The 25846-nt window shown below is 49.9% G+C and overlaps 8 protein-coding genes across 8 annotated transcripts; 4 read left to right on the top strand and 4 right to left on the bottom strand.

Annotated features, from left to right (window-relative positions):
* Positions 1 to 2284: 2284 nt before the first annotated feature.
* Positions 2285 to 5405, bottom strand: CDV56_103060 (uncharacterized protein; the record flags this gene model as incomplete). Its single annotated transcript, XM_026756679.1, has 6 exons — positions 2285 to 3390; positions 3683 to 3800; positions 3859 to 4264; positions 4723 to 4907; positions 4965 to 5210; positions 5274 to 5405. 6 exons carry the CDS (start codon positions 5403 to 5405, stop codon positions 2285 to 2287), a joined length of 2193 nt encoding a protein of 730 aa, XP_026613768.1.
* Positions 5406 to 5972: 567 nt separating this feature from the next.
* Positions 5973 to 6979, bottom strand: CDV56_102878 (uncharacterized protein; the record flags this gene model as incomplete). Its single annotated transcript, XM_026756497.1, has 2 exons — positions 5973 to 6749; positions 6818 to 6979. 2 exons carry the CDS (start codon positions 6977 to 6979, stop codon positions 5973 to 5975), a joined length of 939 nt encoding a protein of 312 aa, XP_026613767.1.
* A 3493-nt stretch (positions 6980 to 10472) lies between these two features.
* CDV56_102391 (uncharacterized protein) lies at positions 10473 to 10799 on the top strand (the record flags this gene model as incomplete). The annotated part of the gene is made up of 2 exons (XM_026756010.1): positions 10473 to 10613; positions 10680 to 10799. The coding sequence occupies 2 exons, from the start codon at positions 10473 to 10475 to the stop codon at positions 10797 to 10799; spliced, it is 261 nt and encodes an 86-aa protein (XP_026613766.1).
* A 622-nt stretch (positions 10800 to 11421) lies between these two features.
* Positions 11422 to 13314, bottom strand: CDV56_102047 (GMC family oxidoreductase; the record flags this gene model as incomplete). Its single annotated transcript, XM_026755666.1, has 2 exons — positions 11422 to 13053; positions 13105 to 13314. 2 exons carry the CDS (start codon positions 13312 to 13314, stop codon positions 11422 to 11424), a joined length of 1842 nt encoding a protein of 613 aa, XP_026613765.1.
* Positions 13315 to 14141: 827 nt separating this feature from the next.
* Positions 14142 to 17187, top strand: CDV56_101521 (uncharacterized protein; the record flags this gene model as incomplete). The annotated part of the gene is made up of 4 exons (XM_026755140.1): positions 14142 to 14945; positions 15006 to 15126; positions 15177 to 15463; positions 15535 to 17187. The coding sequence occupies 4 exons, from the start codon at positions 14142 to 14144 to the stop codon at positions 17185 to 17187; spliced, it is 2865 nt and encodes a 954-aa protein (XP_026613764.1).
* Positions 17188 to 19106: 1919 nt separating this feature from the next.
* On the top strand, positions 19107 to 20577 carry CDV56_101003 (putative plasma membrane protein Pth11-like; the record flags this gene model as incomplete). The annotated part of the gene is made up of 5 exons (XM_026754622.1): positions 19107 to 19314; positions 19364 to 19383; positions 19444 to 19605; positions 19662 to 19999; positions 20052 to 20577. The coding sequence occupies 5 exons, from the start codon at positions 19107 to 19109 to the stop codon at positions 20575 to 20577; spliced, it is 1254 nt and encodes a 417-aa protein (XP_026613763.1).
* A 492-nt stretch (positions 20578 to 21069) lies between these two features.
* Positions 21070 to 22703, bottom strand: CDV56_100664 (cytochrome P450; the record flags this gene model as incomplete). The annotated part of the gene is made up of 3 exons (XM_026754283.1): positions 21070 to 21405; positions 21478 to 22575; positions 22623 to 22703. 3 exons carry the CDS (start codon positions 22701 to 22703, stop codon positions 21070 to 21072), a joined length of 1515 nt encoding a protein of 504 aa, XP_026613762.1.
* A 544-nt stretch (positions 22704 to 23247) lies between these two features.
* On the top strand, positions 23248 to 24921 carry CDV56_100306 (MFS transporter; the record flags this gene model as incomplete). The annotated part of the gene is made up of 4 exons (XM_026753925.1): positions 23248 to 23405; positions 23453 to 23598; positions 23648 to 23958; positions 24025 to 24921. The coding sequence occupies 4 exons, from the start codon at positions 23248 to 23250 to the stop codon at positions 24919 to 24921; spliced, it is 1512 nt and encodes a 503-aa protein (XP_026613761.1).
* Positions 24922 to 25846: the final 925 nt, after the last annotated feature.

Genomic DNA, 25846 nt, shown 5'->3' with positions numbered 1-25846 from the left:
CTAGACAGTCACTTCAAGAACAGTAGTAGTGATTTTTATACAGTTGTCAGAATTGTTATGTGGTTGTCCTGAGGTCCGGCTTCTCTCTTGGAAGCCTTGACTTTCTGAGCAGGACTTCAAAGACAAAAGTTGATGATTTGATGGTTCTGACGCGGGGAAAAGGGGACAGCCACGCTGCATTTACTGTGCCATCGACGATCACCTGCCGCATGGCTGTGCTTTGGCTTGCTTCAATCGATCTGCTGCTTCCCTGAGAAGACATCGCAGCCTGTCTAACTCGTGGGCGGTCATTGACTCATTCTCAATGGCGTTTTGTCAGGCCCGGGTTGTTCCAATTGTTTTGGGATAGGGATGGTTCTTGCCCCAATCTTTTTGCCAGCCAGTCATGTTGTAATTTTAAATGTCAGGGTCCGGACTTGAATCTAGTTGAGAATCTATGGGTGATAATAACTAGGAAATCTATAAGCTCTGTCCTGAACTTGAGCATGCACGAGACACAGAAGACTGCTTATACGGCTGACCGGGCAGCAAGGGAAGCATGAAAATATTATCAATTTATATAGACTAGAAAAGCCATCTTAAACCATTCCTCACCAGGTGAAGCAATTATTGAAACAAAACAAATGGATGGTATAGTATTATGTTTTTTCAAATAGCTTCAAATTTCAATGCACCTTATTTTTTCCCCCCCCCTGCAACCTGGATGGTTTCACCAGAAGTAAAAAAGGGGAGACATTATCAGCCTAGCTAGCTCAACAACAGGTCAAGGCTGACGGCTGAGAAGTGGAGACAAGAAGAGAGGGGGGAGGCGCAGCCGCAATTTCCGATGGGAAAAAAAAGAGGGGGGTTGGTAGTAGCCATAGGGGCAGACGAAACGACGGCAGCGACCGGAAGGGTGTAGAATATTTGGGGGGTATTCGGGGGGAAAGAAGAAGTTGGGAGAGAGGATGGTTAGAACAGCGAGGGGACGGTTCTTATATACTGGAGGTCATGATGCGGGCGGTGTTTACAAGACGGCGTATCGGGAGACCATACCCAAAACGGCAAAACTAACCACAAGAGGGAATTCACAGGTCCTCGCTTTACACGTTGGACAAACAATGAGCTCGTCATTATCCTGTATTTTTTTACCAGACGCATCGAATCCATCGTACCAGCCAACAATCCAAGAAACTGCTACGTTTATGGCTCTGATATTATAGTAAGGGCGACAGGAATAAGCTTCCAACTCAAAGTTGTGCACTGTTGCCAGACATCTTGTCAGTTATCGTAATGGACGATGACGCGTTTGCGTTCACCACCAATTGTGCTTCTACCTCAGTGCGTGCACAGGGAGGTTGGATAGAGGCACAACTACGTCGAGCGTAATCATCCCATCTAATGACAAACCCAGTTTATCAGCCAACGGAGGAGGTAGCAAGGCTGGACAGAGCATGTCAGGGTGGTAAGGTCTCAAGCCATCCTTCACATATAGATGCTGGAAAACACGTACAACGGAGACAAAAGCGACTTTTTCGCTGAGGGAGTTTTTTGAGGAACTCAGGAGACCATCCTGATCCGTGGGAAGTCCTCACGAAGAAGGAGGGGGGGAAGTTCCCCTAAGGATGTGAGAAGTTCCCAGCTCGGGAGTCCGCACATATCCTCCCAGCCAGGTGATGCAGGGGAAAAGAACACAAGTACAAAGAGTTATCTGACCCGTCGCGCGGGGACAGGGGATTGACACCCTTGTTGTTCACCCGGTCATCGTGGCAATTGGCCGCGTCCACGACTCTATCATTCTACAACTACATATCGCACTATGTGGGTTCGGAGACCGGAAAAAATAAAAGAGGCGGATAGGCATACCGTGTTAATGTACTCTATTCTTGAGGGTCGAGCTCCAAAATACTTGAATGGAGCCGAGGCTCCGACCCGGAAACTGGTCCGAAAATAACCTTACCACGTCCGACCAAGGTCGTTTCTCGTCCCTTCTCAGCCTTAATAGAAGGTCCTTCTCTTCGGAGGACCACGGCATGCCTTTCCGAGAGGTTTCAGGAAGCGCAGTGGAATCAGCTGGCTGAGATACATAATGTGCCGGTTGTGCTATAGGTTCAGACACTCTCAGATCGGATTCAGACATACAGCGTGGTAGTGCGCCTTCGAACAGCCACGAAAGAAATTGTAAGCGTTCATCAACCGATACAGATGTGAAGTGAGAACGAAGCGATGAAAAAGAATTCTCCTTTGAGGCGGTTGCAGAAGAACCTCTGACCAGTTTGCACAGTTGTGGTTGTCCATGCGACTGTTACAACTTTCGCTTGCGGCGTTTCGACTGTTGGCCGCTGGTTGGGACCTCGAGGGGGTTGCTGGACGCACGAATGTGGGCTTCGGGGTTGTTATCGGCAGATACTTGTGCGTGTGACTGGTTGTGTAGCGGGCTATCCGACCGAGAGTTTCCTTCCTGCGCTTCAGGATATGCGTTAGAGTTTCTATTCTCGGCACGCGTGTCGCGGAGAAGTGGTGGAGGGTCGGGATATTGACAAATGGTCTCCGAGATGACGGCATCGCCGTCCGCGTGAATATGCTGGCGTTCATCTTCTGTCTCCCAGGGGCCATTGTTGGTGAGGATCACCGGGTCGATCAGAATCCCATTTTGTTCGTCTGCCGGTTGGAGAAACTCTTGCCAGCTCTCGTCCGAGCTGGATACACTGGGTGACGATATATAAGTCAAGGCGTCCTCTGGAAAAAAGAGCGCATCAATTGAGGCATCAATGGCATTGTGAACTTCGCGTGACGTGGATAAATCCGAATTTGATGATGGACCAGCTCCGCGCTCTGCGTGCTGCGTGTCGGATGATGTGGCGGGCGTCGTGGCAGGCGTCGTGGCAGAGTGCAGCCTAGATGACTTCTGGGACGGAGACTGAGGGCCCCGGAAGGTGCCAGATGGGGTCACGGCACTTGCATGAACGCAAACCTCGGCTGGGGGCCGCGCCGGGAGCTGATGCTTGGGCAATGGCAATGCTTGGGGGAGGGGTGACTGAGGAAATTTGATGGCAGGGGACTCATTGGAAGGAGGGTGTAGGCGTGAGCGCTTGGAGGAGGATCTCGTGCGGAAAGGGGGAGTCCATGTCTTGAAGTTATCAGCGTGAAATACAGGCAACATATTGGGGTAAGGGGAGACTGGGATATGCTGGTGGAATGTGACTGCGCGAGGATTAGGCATGAGACGGGAATGAGACTGGAGTAAAAGGAAATGTGCAAGTGTTGAAGGAAAGCAAGCCCCTATACTGCTATCCTCGGGAGTTCGATCATCCTTCTTATACTTTCGCTCCTCGGTGAATTGTCTCGTCGCTCCCACCGTACACATCGAGGGGAAAAGAGCCACCGAAGCAGAATTCGTCCCCTTTTCAGCTACCCCTGAAGCAGCCGACGTATTGACCTTTGGTTACACGGTCCGCCCGGAAATTGGGATGGAGCGTTCTCCGCCAACCACGTCGGTTCTCCGCCAACCACGTCGGCCTGCTGCCCCCAAGCCTCGCATTCCAAACCTCTCTGAGATACAAAGCATGCCAAAGACACATGCGGCAATTTTGCCATTGGCCAGCAGTCGAGGTGATAGTGTACGCTCGGCGGGTACAGAGGATAGTGGGTCAAGGATCGGCCATGAATGGCATAGGATGCGACGCTGGTCAGCTGCGCCCACAGACCCGCGGTGAGGGGTCGAAGAGAAGGATTATTCCAGCCGCGCGGAAGATTCCTGCTGCCTCACCTGGCACCTCACGTCCCTGTAGATGGAGGAGACGCAGAAATAGTGCTGCACACTACAATCAGGAAGAGATCAAGCAGCAAAAACGAAGCATCCACATTCACTGGCCATACAACACAAGGCGCAATTCGCCATGATCTCACGGGCCCAGGTGGCCCGACGGTGGCCACACGCGATAGGGTGCACATGGACAAGGGAGACGTGGATAGCTGAGAAACCAACGGAGCAATAGTTACCAATAGGTCGAGCTGTCGGCGACTCTGATGTTGACTGGGGCGAGAAAAGAGGAGACGCCGACGGCGCCATACCGAAAAGGGGTAGTGTTCGGATAACGCGGCATCCTGGGAAGGGGGCAGTGCACTTGGGGCGAGGCAGGCAGCAGGAGAAAGAGGAAGAGAAAGTGCGTCGCCTTTCGAGGGAGGGTAGATGGGGTTATATAGATCGCGCGGGAGGCATGAGGCGGCAGGCGATGGGCGCAAAAGCGGCGAGAACACGGGCGCGATCCCCAAAGCGGACGCGCTAGGCCGCAAGGGGCAGTGGGACTTCGGCATGGGGCAGGCGGTGGAAAGCGGCAGACGGACGGTTCAATGAGGGCCGTTTCTGGCGCCCCGCTAACCGTGTCATCGTATACTTGGAAGTTTGCTTGAGAGTCATGTGGAACGCCTGCTAAAAGTCTTGCAGACCCCTGGTTTCCTGGAGAATAATGCGCTGCATACATCAAAATGCTTTGTAGACACCGGCAGATGGATTATCATTAGTACAATTTATTTATATTAGTCTCTGACCAGCAGGACCTCATCAGCTGCTCTATACTATATCTTTAAATGTTGAACCCACCCCCCACGATGCTCCTCTCTCACTGATTTACCCATTGCCTTAACCTCCACTTTCTCCAGCGACAATGCCTGCAATATTCCGCCATCAGATCCACCCCGGAAGCGATGGCGTCTCTCTGGGCATCGCTCAGCGGAACATACTCTTGGTTGTATAGAGTTTGCCAGAGCCTCATCGCGTCCTCGGCGTCCTGTTTTTGCTTTTTGAGACAGGAACGCATGCTTGAGCTGTGGACTTTATATGCGAGTTGGTCCAATGGCGGAACAAACGGCAGATGCTTGAAGTTGATGTCTTCCAGCGTCGTTGCCTCCACAGGCAGGTACGGTGGCTGCCATCAGTCACATTAGTTTGAATTAATCTATCTGACTGGGACACACAAACGTACCAAGTGCCCTGGAATTATGTCCACCTGCACTAAGTGCGTCCGTTTGCCCTTCCGTGTGCCCTTCCGTTTGGCCTTCTGTTTGTACCTGAAGAACAGCGGCTGTCCACACACCCTGAAGGACTTCGGGAAACGGGAGACCAGCTCCTTGCGGACCCATTGGGTGTCAATGGGCTTGTTAGGCCTGAAAATCAGAACATCCACATCCTGCACCAGGATGCATCGCCTCATCAGCACAAGTTGGTAGATCTAATTCTTCAGTGTCAGTGCACTCACCAAGGTTCGCCGGTTGTCGCCTATATAATGTCGGACCGCCATCCCACCGACAATTGCAACCTTAGCTCCCTGCAGTTCAGGCATTGCCTGTAGGGACTGGATGACTGCTCTTGCTGCAGCTCTAAGTGCGGCATTGAGGGCATCATTAGACAATTGACTCAAGCTCATGTTGAGAGTGGCTCTGTGGTTTTCAGCACATAGCTTATAAAGGAAGTCGCAGAGCTTGATTAATAAAGTCCATACTGACTGAGCCTGTGAAGAAGGGAATGGAACCTGTTATTTATAGTCATTATCTGGTTTAAGAACCAGTGCATCTTGCAATAGATGTTCACTCTGAAACAAGGGTGAGGATATACATAGAGGCATGGCAGATGTATAAAGATCTGTTCTTTTTTAATCCTTTATCAACATCATATGGACTATACAGTTTGTCTTAGTTATGGCGGACATGAGGGTGGTGTTATAAGCTATCCTGTTACAAGACATTATTAACTAAAATTATGCCACAATCGCTGGAATTAGTCTCAGGTGAAACTTCCTCTAACATTACAGAACAAGGTATAACAACATCATTAACTTGATGGATAAGCAAGTTAAACATACATATGCTCAGAATATGGCAATCAACAACAATAAGTAAATGAGTACAGGACAAACATAAAACAGCTACAAAGCTTACCCATCATTCCATCATGCATTCTGCTCCTCTTTTACCTCTTCTTCTTTCTTTCTCATCTACTGTTCCTCCTCCTCCTCCTTCTTCTTTCTCTTCTGCTCTTCCTCCTCGTCCCACTGTTTAAGCTCTTCACGCCATCCAGGCGGCATAGTAACTTGCGACGGCCAGGGACTTTTTTCGGGCACCTCGCCCGCCTCCCTCATCTCCGCCCCAAACCTCTCCTCGGCATCACCATGCGTTCTTTCCCGTGGGGTTTCGGTCAGAATTTTAAACCAGCTTCGAGTACGAGGCGGAAGGTCCTCCAGTTTGAAGAGGCGGTGCTCATCCATCACTACCTGCATGTCCAGCAGCAGCAAATCCCAGAAGCTCCCTCTGAAAGTCTCTTCCGGGAGATTATCCCGGAAGAACAGGAGGGTCAGCGACTCAGCGTAGCGCGCTGGCGAGGGGATCTTGACTCGATAGTCCGCCTCGACAACGCGGCCTCGCTGGAATTCAATGGCGACTTTTGGAAGACGCTTATCCTTGACTGTCCAGTAGTCTGGGTCATCTGCTTCGGGTATTCCGAGCGGGATTTCGGGCGCTCCCCACAGCAGCTCGGACTTCTTGTAGAGTTCTAGCGTGTACCATTGGCGGGGATTTGGGCCGTATTCCTCGGGTTTGTAGTAATCTAAGGGACCGAGGTCCACGATATTGAAGTGCGCGTAGGGGATTCCATGGCAAGACTTGGGCCAGTCGAAGCCGCAATACTTCCCCAGCTGGCAGGGGGGAAAGCCGGCTGCCACCAGGAGGTCGCGTGCTTTGTCGATATGTTCATCGGGGATGACGAAGTAGATGCCCTGTTGTTGTCCGGTGGTTAGCTCCTCCAACTGTAGTTGTTGTGCCTCAGGGGAATTGGGGGACTTACGTCTGGCACGACGGGAATAAGAAACATATTCATCACAAGCTCTCCCCAGAGCACGTTAGGGATTCCATGGGCATCCAGAAAGCGAGAGATCCGGCATGGGTAGGTCCGGCCCAGCATTCTCTGGCGACTCTGCCTTTTGGGGTTGTATCGGAGGTCGGCCATCTTGCGCGTGTTGAATCAGTTGTGAATGATGTTGAGACCACCATGTCCTGGCCCAGAAAGGTCGGTATATATATTAAGACTTGAGCGTTAGTAACTGTGTATTGACAGTTAATGCATAATGATCTTCCCGACAAGAAGCAGGGAATCTCCGTTCCAAGTTGGAGTAAAGGACCGGCTCCTTCAATCAATCCTCGAGGTCATTTCCTTGAAGTCGATATCTCTGAACCATGGTACACGCCAAGGCCGTGTGGAAATATGAAAGAGTGGTAAAATTAGAACATTCTCGACCGTTGAGTCTTATTGTGTATACTCGATAACAAAGCACCGCCCCGACGTACCGACAAAGAAACACCGCGGCGGAGAAACCACTTACTTTCATAAAGTCAAGAGAACTCTCCGCGCTTTGTCAAGCCCCCAGCCGAAGAAAAAAAAAAGGAGGATCAAACTTCAAAGGAAACGTGCTGTAGGGCCATATCGTCCTTTGTTTTCGGATCGAGTGAGGTCCTCGAGAGCGAGCCGCCACTCAATGAGAAGGACCAGAAGATGATTTTTCTTTATCCTATTACCTAACATCCGGGTTGAAGTTCAGCAAAACCTCGGAAAAGTTCGACAAGGTCTCGGAGGTTCAAGGACAACCTCAAGACCTTGCTAACTTTAACCCAGATATCAGCGGGTGATATGGCAAATGTTCCAACATCCCCAAAATGCCTACTTCTTTGTTTACAGCCAACTAGAGTGTACACACTCATTCATGAAAGTTGATGCAGTGATCTGTTCCTCATGTACAATGACCCTCAAGTAAGCTAACCACGGCAGGATGACTGTTTTCTTTGACCAAAGAAACGGCGCGTCGAACCCGATCTGTGTCTGACCGGGAGATTACGGTCCACATCCAGCAGAATATGCACCATGTCTATACGGCCGTTATGAGGAGACCCCTTTGTAGTCGTCCAGCCTTCAATAGGCGATGCGGGAGCGTTCACATCCGCGCTCCTTCTTGAGAAGAAGTAAGCTAAGTTGGAGATGACCACAGATTGCGGCTTCCTGCAATGCGGTTACGCCTCCTTTCAGACATGCGGGAGCATTCATGTTGGCTCCCGGATCTAGGAGAAGGTGTATCAGATTAATTGTTGGATAAGTTTGAGAATCTCAAACTTATCCAACAATTACGCTTTTGTGTCCGAAGCTCGCTGTCACAATGCTATATCGCGAGCTATTAGGAGTATTTAAGTATCCGTGCTCTACCTAGCCCAAGCCGGTCTTGAGTGTCTCTCTTTCTTCGACCGCTATCCCAGTTCTGTGGATGATCATGTGCAATATTGGCTTTCCTGGATAGTTTATCTTGCCACGGAGACCTAGATAGAAAAGAGCTCGGCTTGGAGGAAGTCCGCCGTCCATCATCTCTCCTGCTGAGTACCAACCAGCACAATGGCCAAATTCTCAGATTGCCCACCGCAGTATTACTTCTATCATATGTCGACTGGCCGAGCTACGGCTGGAGGAAGTGATTACTGCTGGCAAAACATCAGCTCAAGGGACGGAGCTTCACACTCTGTTTCCAGTGTATATGATTCATCTGGATCTTGAGCCATAGAAGCCATTTGCAGAAGATTCAACCGCAGATATGGCATGTTCGCATGGCCGAGTGCCTCTTACAATGACTGTTTTTGGGAGTTTCTTTGAATGCGACCAAAGTCTGAAGTCTAGATCATTGATTTCGATCGACAGTGACCGTAAAAGAATCTGTTGATCGTCATTCGGCTCAGATCCTCATTATGGTGACTTGTGCTAAATGTCACACTCACAGGTTCTTTAACTTGAACAGTATCAGAGTGCTCATCTTAGGAGAAAGGAAGTTCTCAGTGGCTAAATGCTACCATGGGTCGTCCGAATCATTGCTTTGTTTGATAAAGCGCCCTGAGACCTCTTCTTTGCGGCAGTTGAGGTTTTCGATGGTCTTATCTTCATTCATTTCTTAGTTGTGCTTCACTCTTTGTATAGCATGATTCAACAAAGACATAATGCATTATCCGATGTTTCATTGTCAGCTCTCCATGTCTCTGGTACCTGTTACCATTGTAATGGGCTTGCAGAGGCCTTGTAAGAAACTCCATAGTTCCTTGTCTCTAATGCCTTTGTTGTATAGAGAAACATCTCACTTCACCATGGATCCATCAGAGACTGTCTTGTTTAACAGCTTTCATAATTGTGAATATTGTCTCTCTTTTCTCGTTCATTCGATTACTCTTTATTCCTCTGCTGGATTCAAATATAGCGACAAATCCAGCAGAGATTACAGCTGCATCAACATCCTCAACTACTCTAGTTGAAGCAACACATCTCATCAATCGAGCCCTTGGACAACCATCCCAATCAACGCTTCAACACAATGTACGCACTCCTTGCCTTTATCACATTACCCTGGGTAATCTCTCACCCTCAGCTGTTCATGGCAGCAGCAGCAGCAGCCACATACTTCTTGAACTCAACCGGCCGGACCCTTCACGACGTTCGCTCGGAAATCGCCTCCTGGGTAGCTGGCGTTCTACCCAGAGATCTTTGAAGAGATGACTTCCTCTACAACCAAATGACGGTCGTTTTCCTTCATCTGTTCGTCTTCCGGTATTTACGTCTCATCGTCCATCTCATCTCCTTCTGGCTCTTCTATCGCCCTACCCCTGTCCCCAGAAACCCTACCCTTTTCCCATCTGACTGCACAATCATCCTCCCCACCGTTGATCCCAAAAACAGTATACTGTGAATATTGCCTGTGGTTATCTCCATTAATCTTCACAATTCTACTTTATATTCCTTGCTATTGATTGCTTGTGAATACTACTTATAGTGATCTACTTTAATCTTCACAGTTCTACTTTATATTCCCCTGCCATTTGTCTGTGCTTATCCAACCCTGCTTCTTCAACCGCTCTTCTTTCTTCATATATATCCGTAAAGCACTCTCCACTCAGGCACTCCTACTGAGCTCCAAATTCTAATACTATTGATTGAAGATACATCTTCCTGGATTCTCATTAGAGTTGCAACCGTTTCTCCTCCCGCGCCCACGCCTGCGAGTTTTGTTTCCGCGCAAAGCGGAAGTGTGTCCCTGTAAGTGCTCTGTCTCGGTTACAACTTCTCCGTTGGTCTTGGTATGACCCATGTGGTGTCGGACTTTGACATGAGGTGATTTCCTTTTGCGAATTTCGACGCCATGTGACTCCCTTTTGGTGATTTTTGCTAACGTCAGGGCAGGTGCTTGCGCGTGACCGCCGCATCGCGCTGCCGTCTGTGTGCCCCTCCATAAAAGGGAGCTTGCCGTCGCTCTTTGGAGCATTTTAAATACCCTGGAGGCCCAGGCCGCTCCGGCGGTCCAGGTTGTCGTCGGTGCCAGCATACGGAGGGGTAGTCATTCAGTTACTCGCCCGCTGGATATGAGGCCGAGGTCAAGTTATTTCAGATTACTACCGGTCAACTTCTTCACGGGATTGTGCTCATGTATCTCCCAGAAGTTGATCAGAGCTCAAGATATGCTGCTGATAGAGCCAATGGTCCGTCAAAACGGGCTGGATATAATGCTTCCGTCCCGGTCGCCGCCAGCTGGCTCCCAGTCGCTGAGCTGTCTCCGGAGCAGATGGTAAGTACTGAGTAAATGGATCTGATATTTGCTAGATATTTGCTAAACAGATGCTAACTTATACAGAAGCGAGAACGCCAGGCACTTCGGCGCAATATGCTACGAGCCCACAGTGAGTCCACGCTTGGATGGCATGGCTGTGCCTCCTGGTGCGGTGAGAACCATTGCTGGGGAGTAGCCGGATGATGAGGAACAACGCCCGGACCAGACACAAGGAGAACAAGCTGACCAAGGAGATGAAGGCATCGGGGGGGCGGGGGGCTACCCATTGAAGAGCAGTGGCAGGAGCAACTTATTCTTCACTGGCTAGCAAGCTAGGCAGTGTTACAAAGTGGAGATCCTCATAACTTGACATGGGCCTTTCGATCGGCTGTATATTATAGAAAAGGTCAGGGCGGTCGATATTGGTTCTGATAGTTCTGACATGCTCGTGGAAACCAGCAGATTCTTGTTGAAATAATACCACTAGGCCAAAAAGGCGTCATGACTGTCACTTCTCAGCTAGAAGTAATACTCATACAATTATGGCCAGTTTGACAATTCTTTAACCTGCTTCAGCATGACTGAATCTAGAGTGGCTGAAGTCCCAAACCATGGTATGTTGGGTCCAGCTAGTGCACGAAGCTCCAGCAGTTGTGAATATTGTGGGCGGAATTTTTCACCCCATTGCTGTACAATATGAAGTTCATCAATTGCGACATGAACTAGGCGGTCGAGGAAGCAGCATTGACTGAGAGACAATAACAATGGATCCTCATCTACAATACAATCTGTTTAAAATGAGCCATTCCTCCGTACAATCCAGCAATTATGCCGCTGCCAAATCCTCCTTGACAAAATCAGCAGCGCGCTCGGCAATGGCATACACCGAACTCTGCGGATTTCCTCTCGTCACAATAGGAATCACGCTGGCATCCACAACTCGCAATCCCTTCACCCCCCAGACTCTCAATCTAGAGTCCACCACTCCGCCCTTCTCCCGTGGCATCATCGCGCAGGTGCTTGTGGGGTGGAAGGTACTCTTAGCTGCGGACTTGACGTAGTCCTTAACCTCGTCAAGCGGGACCTTACGGAAATCGTCGGGTATGCCAGGGGTACGCTTGCCGCCGGGCTTCAGCATCGACGCAAGCGGCTGTGAGGCAGCAATCGCTTCAATATAGCGAGTGTGTCGCGCCAGGAGCTCAACGTCCAGTGGGTTGGTCAGGAAGCGCGGGTCAATGGTGGGAGAATCCTTCGGGTCGGCGGAGGCGATGTGGCTGCTGCCGCACGACAGCGGATGTAGCAAGCTGATAGCAATTGTGATGTAGTTTTCAGGGAACTTAGTGCGAATGACTTCTTCTCCTGTGCCGGAACCCTTGAAGTCGGACTGTGCAGGGTAGGTGAAGTAGCCGCCAGTGGCTTCGTCGGGGTTGCTGAGGAGGGAGCGGATAAAGGCAGCGAGATCAGCGGAAAATGGATGGGCAGGGTTCACCGAGTTTGGGATCATGTCGAGGACGCTGGAGAGCTCAGAGGCGCCAGTGTCAGGAGTGGAGAACTCGGGAATAGGAAGCAGAGCAGAAGAGTAGTTGCCTCCAACGGTGAAGGGTCCAAATTGACGCGTCTTGTAGTCATTCATCGCAGCGCCCATGACCTCCGGAACTCGGCGCATGAGGTCATCTTTAGTGTTGATGAAGTCTTGGACCTCGAAACTGATGCCTGCCAGGACATGGTCTTGGAGGTTCTCTCCGACGTTGGGGTTATCAACGACAACGGGGATCTTGTGCTTGTCAAGGAGAGAACGGGAGCCAATACCCGAGAGTTCCAGGATTTTGGGCGAGTTAAAGGCGCCAGAAGAGAGAATGACTTCTTTGCGTGCCTTAACGGTTTGTGAATCACCATCCTTCTTATACTGGACACCGGTCGCGGTCACACCGTCGCCTGAGCCTGAATCAAGGAGAACCTTCTCAACCAAAGCGCCAGTGATGACAGTCAGGTTCGATCGTTCTCTAGCAGGCTCATAGTACGCACTTCCCGCATAGCTGCGAGTCTTTGAAACAGGATCAATGGTCGCAGCATTTGTATAGCCCCCCAAGGTCTTCCCAGAGAAAGGATCATTCACCATGGGATATCCCAAGCCTCTCAGCGATTTGACCCAGGCGTTGGCAATTGGATCTTTGATCGAATCTGGGAAGGACACCTGGACAGGCCCACTACCAATGTTTGCCTTGTCGACGTATTCCAGCCCAAGATCCTTCTGCTTCTCCTCTGATGGCAATGTCAACGTGTACACCTTCTTGTAGTATGGGCTGAGCGTCTCCCAATCCCATCCGGGATTTCCCAATTTGCCCCAAGCGTCGACATTGGCTTTGGAGTTGGCGATAAATGCCTGGCCATTCATAGCACTTGAGCCACCGATGAGCCGGCCCTGCGGGAGGGGAATTTGCTTGCCGTTCAGGGCTGTCTTTACAGCAAGATCAGTCATTATTCATGTGGTATCAGGATGAAGCCTCACCTGTGGCTGTGTGACGTAGTTCCAGTCTGCATCACTGCCAAGAAGACCAGGCCAGAGCGCTGGAATTCTGACTCGGGGGTCATCTTTCTGGTCCTGGCCTGCTTCGAGAACGAGAACCTGAATCGAGGGATCCTCAGAGAGACGCGCAGCCAGAACGAGACCTGCGGTTCCGCCCCCAATAATGACGACATCAGCCTCTGTAGATGACATGGTGGGTTGACAATGACTTTGAGAATTGGGAATGTGGAGAATAGAGTAAGAAGAAGATAGATTGAAGGTGCGATTCAGGGTGGAGAGGGTTCAAAAAAAGGAAGAGAGGATGGGAGAGAAGATGGAATGGGGAAGAGTGAATGAGGGGAAACTGAGAACAAAGAGAGAGAACGGACAGGGATATAAAATGGATAGTATTGTAGAATATTACTCTACAATACTACTCTACATTAAAAAATACCGCTTACTGCCAATCCTGGTAGTTAATTTATGCGTCTATGATGGTGTAGGACAGACAATCTAAAGCGTTGCATTGCAGTTAAATTAATGCAGTCATCTTGACCCCAGCCTATACATATGTTTACCTATATTTGGCATGCTGCCACTGCCTTCGTAAGCCCCCCAAGCAGCTCAAAGCAATGGATGATCATCTCCAGCCTTGCATAATTATTATTCGGTCCAGATAAATGGCAAGGCATCCATACATGTAGGTTATTTTTGACCCTGGCTGGCAATGCATCACAGTTAGCGGGCCGTCTTTCAGGCCCCCCGAAATAACCGCCAGGATGTAAGCCTATTGACTCCAGATTGCCAGAAAGGAACATACTTTCGACCTACTGGACGCCTGACGGCTGCTATTACTGCGTCAAGTTCTTGGACACTAATTAGATCAACAATATTGAGGAAAGGCGTGTCTACATCGAGGAAGCCACCCCGAGACGCCTCCGCACTGTCTATATCCCGTGCTGTAGGTAGCTAGTGAATGGAGTCATTTTGCTGATCAACTTACTCTATCTTCTTACCTTCAACATGCACACGGCCAAACCATGGAATTCGATACTGCGTCCGTTGAGAGACTCGCTGGCGAGCTCTTGGACCGCATGTTGAACGCTCATGACCCTCACCATGGCTTTGCATCGATAACCTGCTCTATCTACGACACGGCCTGGTTATCGATAATCTCGAAGACCGAGAACGGAGTGACACAATGGCTCTTCCCAGAGAGCTTTTTTTTTCTCCTAGATGCACAACAGAAAAATGGCGCCTGGGAGACGTACGCTTCCCCTATTGACGGCATCCTCAACACGGCCGCAGCGCTGCTAGCGCTCTGCCAACATCACGAGACACCATACCAGCTAGAAACAGACTGCAGCCTCGACAAGCGAATCTCATCTGCCAAGCAAGCTTTGCAGAACATGCTCGAGGACTGGAATTTTGGAGATACGCTGCATGTGGGGTCTGAGATTCTTGTCCCGGCTTCCCTGACCGCGCTCGAAAGATACAACATGCGCTTCCAGTTCAGCGGTCGCGAGGTACTCTACAAAATAAGAGACAAAAAGCTCTCCATGGTCGATATCCACCGTCTAGAAGACGAGCACGGACCGGCACACTCCATACTACACTCCCTCGAGGCTCTCGAGGGGAAGATCGATTTCGACAAAATCGCGCACCACAAGGTCCGTGGCAGCATCATGGCATCGCCGTCAGCCACGGCCGCGTACCTGATCCATGCGTCAGCTTGGGACAAAGAGTCAGAAGCTTATTTGCGGCATGTCCTGGCCCAGTGTAAAAGGGACGGGAATGGCAGCGTGCCCAGTTTCTTTCCCGCTACGCTGTTTGAGTTATCTTGGGTTAGTTCTTACTCATTTTGCTTGTTCCCTGCGATATGACATAATGTTGATCGTTTGCAGGTTCTAACGACGTTGCTCGCTGCTGGATTTGAAATGGACGTGCTGGGGAAGGGGAAGTTGGAGATATTCCGGAAAATACTGGAGGATGAGATCCACGCCCATCAAGGGCTGATCGGATTTGGTAGGTCTAACAACTCTGGGAGCCCATGAGCTTAAAAGCTGACCTGTTAGCCCCTCAAATCCAACCAGATGCAGACGACACTGCCAAAGCAATTACGTGCTTGAACCTTTTAGGAGCAGATGTATCTGTCTCGGCTTTAGTGGACAACTTCAATCATGGGGAATGCTTCAAGACATACCCTCAAGAGAGGAACAGTAGCATTAGCACAAATTGCAATGTACTAATGGCTCTTCTGTCCAATCCTACAAATATAGCAAATCACAGCGCTGTCATCACGAAAGTTACCAGATATCTGTGCAAAAAGTGGTTTACAACGCAAATAATCACCGATAAATGGGTGAGTCCATGGAGACTATTGTTCATGCCATAAGTCCCGTTTGGTTTGATAGATGCTAACTGAAAACGTAGAACCTCTCCCCATATTACACGATAATGTTAATGGCGCAAGCCTTAACTCAGGCACTGAAAGTCTGGGGTAACTCAAGCATCCTCCAGAAGGAAGCCCGTGAACTCTTCACAGACGACATCCCGCTGGCACTCTTCCAGATCCTGGTCTACGTACTCCAGAGACAACGTTCGGACGGCTCGTGGGATGGTTCGAAGGAAGTCACGGCATATGCACTTATCATCGTCGACACCCTGACCGAGATAGCCTGCCGTCAACTCCAGGAAAAGAAGATACGGGCTGCGGTCCATCAAGGCCGGGTATTCCTCTCGAAAGTCTTCGACAGTCAACCTCACGCAGACAGACTGTGGATTGAGAAAGTCACGTATGGCTCGCGAAATCTCTCAGAAGCATACATACTCGCTGCCTTGCATTCTTCTTCTGTTTACCAGAACGGGGAAATACCCCATGTCGCAAAAGCAGACGATTCGGCCTCTGCCATGGGAAATTTCTACACCAATCTCCCTGTATTGAAACAGACGCCACAATGGCTGATCGACGCGTCCCTGTGCGAAGGTTCTCTTCTCCGTCCACGTCTGCAACGAAAATGTCAAGAAATCTTCCCCGATGGAACCGGTAACGGGGAACACCTCAACTTTATCCCGTTCACCTGGACAATGCCAACACGACTGGTTAAGGCTGACCTGGGCGCCGATGCGCAGCTAGATATAATGGCTTTATCTGCGTTTCTCTATACCCTCGATCACCATATGGAGGGTGTCATCGGTGTGCGAGGGGAGAACGAACGGCGAGACGTGAGGTGTGCCGTAAACAGGGATTTCAACTATATACAGCGTTACGGCCATTTACCAAGTCCTCTATCCCTGGACGAAACATTACAACGTTTTATCACTTACATCTGGGAGCACCCCAAGGTCCAGAGTGCATCAGAAATCGACAGAAACGCCCTCCTCGTCAATCTACGCCGCTACCTCCTCGCCCACCTCGATCAAGTCGATGACAACCACCATCTCCACAACCGCCGCACATCAGGACGAGAATCTATCACTGAGCCGCGCCATACTTCTCTCTTCCAATGGATCCAAACAACATCCGGCCACAGCACAGGCGGGCAAGTCGCCTTCTCCTTCTTCCTCTGCTTGACAGCCTCAGGAACAGATTCCCTCCCATCCCCTCGAGCCAAATACATCGGCGAAGAACTCTCCCAATGCCTAGCAGCGCTCTCCCGATTAGAAAACGACTACGGATCCCTGGAGCGAGATAGATTGGAAGGCAATCTCAACAGCATCGACTTCCTCATCCCAGCTGGACAAATCGATAACGGGCATCTGGATAGAGTGAACGGCCAGCCATCATCTGCGGCTTTAGCTACCGCTAAAAAAGAACTCCTAGCTCTGGCGGAGCATGAACGGAAAACTATCAATCGACTCCTCCATACCAACCTTCCTGACCTTATTACACCGGCTGTGTTCAAAGCGCTTACAGTATTTACCGCCGCAGTCGATATCTACGGGCAGATGTACGTGCTCAAGGACCATACGCCGCGAATGGGGGAGAAGCGTGTGCGTCGGGAGGGGAATGGGATTGCTGAGAATGATTGTGCAATTGGGTACAAGCGGGTCAATGCAGACAAGGAAATTTCGAATGTGTTGTGATTGTTTGGGGGCTAGTTTGACGTGTTTGGACTAAGATGGTACAGCATACTTGGCTACATGGGTGTGTATGCATGTAGCTAGCTGGGCTGGGGCGGATATCAGATAGAGTTCAGTAGATTAGTGGATTACTGTCAGAATGAAAATTGCATTCTTGTACAAATTACTGGAGTGAGGTCAAGATCATGGTACTTTCTTGTTGGCCAGGTTGCTGGATGCTGAATTGCGTACTGGTGTTTGCTCCATCGACTACAGGAATAAGTTAAGCATCATGCCATAACTACCTACTTGACAGGAGCATATGTTGTACATACACATATCTTTAGTAAGCTGACCTCCGCAATAATAGAGCTCCGTAAATAACTAGCCAGATTCTACAAAATATGACGTCTGATAATAAACCCGAAACTGTACGATCCCGAGGCTGAGTGAGATACTGTTGGAAACCGGGATACCGTTGCTAGTTCAGAAATCACTAGTATTTTGTATACAAATAATAAACTAATGAAGGTCTGATTCTTTTTAATCTAGTATCTAACGAACGAATATTTATACTACCAGAATCGTATCTCAGGGGCTAGATGAGGGGTATCCAGCTTATTCCTGCGGATAACGCGGTAGTGAGAAAAGATATCTATCTAATAGGCAGGTAAGGCGAATTCCGAATAGGGTAAGCGGTAAATTTTATCAACAGATACACTACTAATACAAGCTCCTGCAGGAGGTTTTCCGGGGCAAGAAACTACGTCACATGTAAATCAATAATATATATCTATTTGGCATTGTCTACTGATGTAAGAAATTAGACCATACATCTGCATTTGCACCTTGTCTGGGTCCCTGATAGTTCTGCTGACTGTGTTCATGGGTAGGAGCTAACACAATGTCGCATAGTGATTTGACACGACGTTTGAGATAAACATCTTCAAGGCAGATTAGATGCTCATCCGAAAGACCGAGGGAATATTCAATCAACAGGAAACCCGTTCGAGACAAAAACGAGCACGGCATGTTCCAGCGCCCTTGCCGTAAACGCTCTGGATGATCCCAGAGCATCCCGTTCCCAGCCAGTTGTAGATGCAGTTTTGTCCGTCTGACATGCACCGACTTGCATTTTGAATGCGAAGCGTTGGGTTACGCGGCCTATGCATCGGTCGGTTTGAAGGAGGCGTGGATGGTGTTTGCATTCTGTTAGGGCGAGCTTTGGCGATGTGGCGGGTCGAGGTTGCATTTCAATTAGGTAACAGATGGTCAGATTGAAAATAATAGGAAGAAGTCAGAAGAAGGCCTTTGACGGGAAGGAGTATTTAGAATGCGGGGGACTAGAAAATGCTCTTACCATTCATATACCAGCAATGTTCTTCCAAATTCAATCTTATACGGTATCTGTCTATGAACAAATGAAGCATAATTAAAATACAATATTCCATCGAGGCTATGACACCCACAGCCCCAGCTGGACTATATATTATTCAATGCTCACCCTCCACCATTTGTATATCCCAGTCTCACCCGTTTCAACCTTTGTAGTACGACAGCCTTAGGTTGCACAATCCTAGATGTGCTATATGCCATATTCATAGCAATATTCTCATACCAAGGTGGACAAGACTCCAGATCCTGTCTACTTAAAGCTGACTACTCCTGCCCGCATATTGTAACCCAGAGTGCGTAGACGCAAATGTCACCATGTCAGCACTTGCAGCACGTTCCAAACCAGACTGACTATTGTCAGGATTATCCCAGTTCCAGGTGTCATGGTATGAATTCAGGCCTTCCACCTAAATAGCTTGCAGGTAGGGGGAAGTTCACGTTGTTTGCGTCAAGTCCTCGGCTCTACGCGGTCGATCTTCCAGCAGCCGGAGAAATTTGCTTTTCAGCTTCGCTCTGGTAGATTCGTCTGCTTGCTACTTCAGACCAGAATGGCAGAGTCACCACCAGGAGTAGATCCAACCAAAACTCCTCTTGTCCCTGCACCTGCCGGGCAGAAGTCGAACTTCGTCAATCCGGTCAACCATGCCAATGAATACTACATCATCGCAGGCATCTGTACTGCGTTGATGACTTTTCTTGTTTTTGTGAGGCTGTATATCCGGTTCTTAGTTACTCATACGCCGTGGTGGGATGACTGTAAGGCTCTCTCTACTGGAATGTGGGATGATTTGCTGATATGTTATAGTGACTGCTGTGCTTGCGCTGGTATGAATGAAAATACAATAAATCTTTCCACAGTCTGAAGTTCACAAGTATACGACTCAGCTCTCTCAATCCGCATACACAGGCGTGATTATCAAAGGTTATTCAACCTCTCTACCACCAATCGCAACATCAATCCTAACATGGATATCTACAGAGGGATCCCTCGGTCTCGGACGACATGCTTGGGACGTCACGCTGGCCGAGTTCGCTGAATTCGATAAAGTGAGTCGACCAGACTGGCGCAAAGAGCTACTGTCCATCAAGCTGACGGGTCATAGTATGCGAGACCTTCAGCAATCCTCACCGCGCCAGCGATCTACTTCACGAAGCTGACCCTGCTCCTGCTATACCTGCGCCTCTTCTTGCTGAATCGCCCCGTGAAGATCGGTATCTGGGGAGGTATCGTGTTCTGCACGGTCTACTACACCGCTGCGCTCTTCCTCAACATCTTCTTAAAAGACGTGCACGCGCTCTTGATGTTGACGTACAGCGTGGCTGTTATCGGTGTTGTCAGCGACGTATACATCATCACACTTCCGTTGCTGGCTATTGCGCAGCTGCATCTGAGCAGGGCCAAGAAGTGGCGCGTTGCTGCTGTATTCCTTACGGGACTTTTGTGAGATCCATCCTCGTCTCATGATGGATTGGCTAAGCTAATTGTCGCATAGAAGTGTGGTGATGAGTTTTTTGGGCTGCGTATACCGCTTCCAACTCAACCTCATGGACAGCACTTACTCCCTCCTGGCGATCTACATCGTCAAGTACGTATCCCTCCCACTCCTTAACTCCCTACCTATCCTAACCCTGCCCTCCAAAACCAGCACCGTGGAAGTCGACATCGGCATAATATGCACCTGCCTCCCCCTCCTCGGCACACTCTTCAAAGCAAACACGAAGGAATCCTGGTGGCTGACCAGCTTCCGATCCATCCGCAACCGTCTCTTTTCCTCACGAGCAGCCTCGCAGGGCTCAGGCGGATCCCGAAGCGTCGCTGGTTCCTCGCGCTCGCGATTTCCACACAGCGTGGACAAGAAACATCAGGATCACAGTTCTGATAATATCGAGCTTATTCCGCAGACCTCTGTCGCGGATGCGGTGCCGGAGACTAATACTGTGCCGCTGCCGTCTAGTTCACCGAATGCGATTTGGCGCAAGACGACGATTGAGCAGAAGTGGGGAGAGTCTTGCTGTTAGGGAGGTTAGGAGTAAGGTGTAGTTATCTAGTTAGTTGGGGGGGGTTGTGGCTGTGGTGACGGTGGTTGTGGTGACGGTGGTTGTGGTGTGTTTACCCTGTCCTTGTGTCTGTCTTTGGCGATGGTGTACCTATGGATGTATATTTACTGTGTGTGGCAAAAATTGATTGTTTGGTCTCTGGCTAGGTTAGAGTCTGATATGGTTTGCTTCATTTGGGTTGAAGAGTAGGTATAGTATGATCCTCAGTCTGACGTTGTCTAGAATCTACATTGATAGTCAATACTGCCAGACTCGCACGTCTTACCATTTAGTGCTTACTATATCACCCAAAACCCATTCATTATTTCACAGAGTTTAATATCCGGCATGGTGCAGATCACTGTCTTTTCCCCTTCCTATTCGAATAGCTGTAACAAAGCAAGGGAGATATCTAGGCAGTCAATCTCTGGTTATCCATACAACATACAACAATTGCATCTACCCAACATCAACTCACCCCAACAAATAAAAGCCCCCCTCCCTCGCAGCCTTTACCCTAATCAGGAGCGGGTCCTTCTCCCACAAAAGATACGACTTCTTCTCCATCCAATCCCGGCCCCCGGCCTGCTCGATGTCGAAATTGTACAGCACCCGCGCGAGGATCAGTCGCATCTCCGCCCAGGCTAGGTTCTGCCCGATGCAGTTGCGTCCGCCGACTGAGAATGGTTGGAAAATGTTTCTATTATTATCCTCCTGATCGCCCAGCCAGCGCTCCGGCGTGAACTCGTAGGGTGAGGCGAAGTTGGAGTCGGAAATGTATGCCGCAAAGGGGGAGATGCCGACAAGAGTCTATTGTGAGAATTTGGACGTGGTTAGTTTGTTTGAAGCTGGTTGTTGGGTGGTAGTGGAGACAGGACTTACATTGCCAGGGACAAAGTGGCCCCCGATTACCTTGCCCTCTGGAGGGACGACTCGTGAAAGTGCGCCTGGGACGGGGTGGCATAGTCGCATGCCTTCCTTGATCACGCCGTTGAGGTAGGGCATTGTGGCTGTAGAGGCCAGGGTCAGACCCCCTTCCTCTGGAACAGATCGGAGTTCGTCTGTTAGCAGCTTGAGCACTCGGGGGTTGTGGCAGAGGTAGTTGGTGATCCCAGTTAGCACGGTGGCTGTAGTTTCGCTGCCGGAGACGATAAGGAAGGTGAACGTTCCGACTAGCTCTTCAGTGGTCATCTGGATCGGTTTTTCGTCGCTTGGTGTGTTGCAGGCACCAAAGATGTCGTCTAGCCCTTTAGAGTCGGGCCTATTCATACGGCGAAAGACCTTCTCGCGAGCCATACTGATGAAAGACCATTTCAGACGATGCAGCGATGGAGGCGCAATCAGAGGCATGAGCCGATCGAGCGGCGAATAGAAGCGAAGACAGACGCTCAATGCAGAGTATTTGAGATGGCTTGTAATCATCTGCACCCAAGGATGGGAGATAGTTTGTTCGAGCTGGTTGAACGATTCGCTGAATGCCAGCTCGCCAGTGGTATCGAAGGCAAACCAAGTGTACCACTCAACAACGTTGATGGCTTTGCTATTCCGCGCGACTTGATGGAGGTTGCGGATAAGTATATCGAGATATCGCTGAAGCAGGCCCTCTTGTTTATCTGTGTTTTTGTTGGAGAACGAGGACGCCAGCACCTTTCGCATCCGCGTATGCTCCTCGTCGGTACCGTCCAAAATGCTGCGGAACTGCTGCGCGCCGAAGATAACGTCGTTTTTGGGCAGGCCTTTGTTGCGTTGGCTGCCGGCGTAGATGTCCTGCCAGGCTGATCCGTCAATGAACGAAAGCTCGTCGGGAGCGACCCGGACAATACTTCCGTAACGATCGTGAAAGGACTTGATTTTCAGATGGAGATCTCCACGAGCAAGAGAGACCGTCCAGCATAGCCGGGTGAGAGACCAGAGCCTTGGTCCGGGGAAACGGGACAGAGGGTGGAAGTAGACATTGTATATTGATTTGGCGACGAGACACTGTGTTTATTAGTATCTGTTTATTTGGATGGTCCAGTTTAACTTACCAGAACAACTGAAACTGCGAGAGTCCCCCAGATTGACAGGACACCAAATGAAGGCATCACGGTGAAGGCAAGGCTGTCCATATTCTGGATATCACACGCAATTTGCAATGAGTATTTCACTCGTCGCGCAGGTTTTACGGCTAATGCGGCCGATGGGATTATATCGAAGACTTATCATTATTATTTTCAGCCTTGCTATGCTTTCGTCGGTCGTATTGGAAATTTATCCAACACGTCGAGTTGAGTTGCCTCGCCCGTCAGACCACGTACATACATACATACATACCATATACCTAAGGTAGGTTTCACTGTTTCAGTTCAGTCCGTATGGAGGGAGAAAATAGAAAACCAGGCTTACCTGCGTCATCTGGCCTGATGGGAGTACATAAAGTGCCTTGATTGTCGAGTCATATGCATGCACTACTAAAATTATCACCCTGCAGCTCTGCCAATTTATCCTGTACTACCGTAGTTAATATCCTCGAATCAAATCAAGGATCGACAATACTGTTTGTTCTACAATACCTCCATATTTTAAGGTAGATCAGGCCCAGCTGGATACTTAATCTTTCCCGATGTGACTAGCTCTTGAACTAACACCTCCTTGTTCCATCCATCGTCGATCATGGTCACCTCATCAAGGCCCTTGACAGACCTCGCCGAGGCCGAAGACCTCGACCTTGTCGATTTCGACGGGCCACATGATCCGAGACGACCTGTCAACTGGGCGCCTGCCCGCAAATGGACGATCGTAACATTGTTGTCTATCATGTCATTCATAACGTGCGTCTTGATTCCATGAACGTATGGATTGATGTTGATTTGACCAGGCCGCTCGCATCCTCCATGTTCGCGCCAGGTGTTCCTGAATGCCTAGCTGAGTTTGGATCAACAAGTGCCACCCTCATGTCCTTTGTGGTATCTATCTATCTTCTTGGATACGCCGCAGGGCCTCTAGTGATTGCGCCTCTGTCGGGTACGTCTCTGGAGCATACAGGTATACCTAATCTCGCTAATTTCTGCAGAACTCTACGGCCGTTCGATCATGTACCATTTCACCAATGTTCTGTTCGTAATATTCACGATCGCATGCGCCGTCAGCACTAATCTCGGCATGCTTATCGGCTTTCGGTTCCTCGAGGGCATTGCCGGATCTGCGGTTCTCACCATCGGTGGAGGAACGGTGGCAGACCTATTCATCCCACAGGAGCGCGGGAAGGTCCTTGCAGCATGGACAATGGGGCCGTTGCTTGGACCCGTGCTCGGACCTGTAATGGGCTCGTTCCTGTCAGCAGCCAAGGGCTGGAGATGGGTTTTCTGGCTCCTGACTATAGTTGTATGCTCCCCTTTCAAACCATACATACAATTCTAAAGAAACACACTCACAGAAAGACAAAAACAGTCCGGCGCAATGGCTTGTATCTTCCTCCTCCTCCTGCGCGAGACCTCCTCCGTGGTGATCCTCCGAAACATCACGAAACGGCGTCGCAAAGAAACCGGCAACCCAGCCCTACGGTCTCGCCTCGACGCGGACCTCTCCGCACGCCTGTCCTTCCAGCGAGCCATCGTCCGCCCACTGAAACTCCTTCTGCTCTCCCCCATCGTGGCTTTAATGGCAACCCTCGCCGCAATCGTCTACGGCTACCTCTACCTCCTCTTCACGACCTTCACCCCCGTTTTTGAAGACACGTACAACTTCAGCTCCAATATCGTCGGCCTGACATACCTCGGTCTTGGGGTGGGGATGATGATTGGACTGTTCGGGTTCGGGGCGCTGTCAGACCGCATTATCAAGAGCAAGGCAGCCAAGCATGATGGTGTCATGAAGCCGGAGTATCGTCTCCCGCCGATGATTGTGGGTGGGATTGCCATCCCAGTCGGACTGTTTATCTATGGTTGGACGGCGGATAAGCATGTTTTTTGGTTCGTGCCTATCCTGGGTACGGCGTTTGTTGGGTTTGGGTTTATTGCGTATTTTGTGAGTTCCCTTCCCCTTCCTCCACGTCAGACGAAGAAGGAAAAGAAGCTAATAGAATCTATACAGATGCCAATCCAAGCGTATCTCGTCGACGCCTTCACCATCCACGCAGCCTCTGCCCTCGGAGCAGGCGCAGTCTGGCGATCTATTGTTGGCGCATTGCTTCCCCTCGCGGGCCTACCAATGTATAACAAGCTAGGGCTAGGATGGGGAAACTCACTGTTGGGCTTCTTGGCCGTGGCGATGCTCCCCATTCCGTTCGTATTGCTCAAGTATGGGGAGCATATCAGGACGAGCCTGCGGTGGCAGGTTAGGTTATAATTCGGATCACAGCGGCTTCTGAAGATTTGGGTATTCTGGTGTGTGTTTATTCGCTTATGAATTGTTATGAAGTTTTGGGTATGATTATGCATATAGCTGGTACATACATGAGAGCCTACAAGGGCCGGGCAGTCAAGTGCGCTTTGCGTTTATTTATTTAGACACCATAAACAGTCTTAAAGAGTAACAACTATATTTTGCACAGAAACGTTTTTCTGCATCTTGACTGCCCCTTGGATAGCACCCAGCCAAATCCCAGCCACGAATGGATCAGGTGCTGGAATATACCTCCCTGCTGCCAACGCCCGGGGCAAGAAATCTCCATAGATCATTCTACTCACCTCACCTCATTCCCTCGAATATCAAGACCTGTGACGTTCACCCCTAATGCCATCCAGCATGTCTTCCGGCACCTCCAGCACCGACACAACAATCTTCTTCCCTGCAACCTTCTCCCCCACCGCAATACTTCCCCGAATCGACTCCCGAGACTCAACACAATCAACAGCTCCAGCCAACACCCTCCCCTCAAACGCAGAATCAAGTCCTTCACAGCATTCGGACTCCGATAATCCACCACAACTGTAGCGCCCAGCCTCTTCAGGTACCCAAAATTCTTCTCCGACGCAGTCGCAACAATCTCACACCCAGCCGCAACAGCCAACTGAATCGCATTACTCCCCACACTTGCCGCACGGCCCTAAACCAGCACCGTCGTTCCATTCCCTCTAGGCGAGAGAAAAGGTGGAGACAAATCCAAAAATCCCTCCTGGAACAGCGCAGTCGCGGCGGTCGACAGACCAAGGGGGACAACAACGGCACTCTGAAACGAACGTACTCGGGATCTGAGTCGCCATGTTGGACAGGAGCACCGTGTACTCCTGGAATCCCGCGTGACGCTCATCCTGCGTTGCGAGACTTACTC

The sequence above is a fragment of the Aspergillus thermomutatus genome (genome assembly GCF_002237265.1).
Source record: "Aspergillus thermomutatus strain HMR AF 39 chromosome Unknown NODE_116, whole genome shotgun sequence".
In the NCBI taxonomy this organism is placed as follows: Eukaryota; Fungi; Ascomycota; class Eurotiomycetes; order Eurotiales; family Aspergillaceae; genus Aspergillus; species Aspergillus thermomutatus.
The sequence above is the reverse complement of the archived record's forward strand: the minus strand, read 5'-3'. Positions and strand labels throughout refer to the sequence as shown.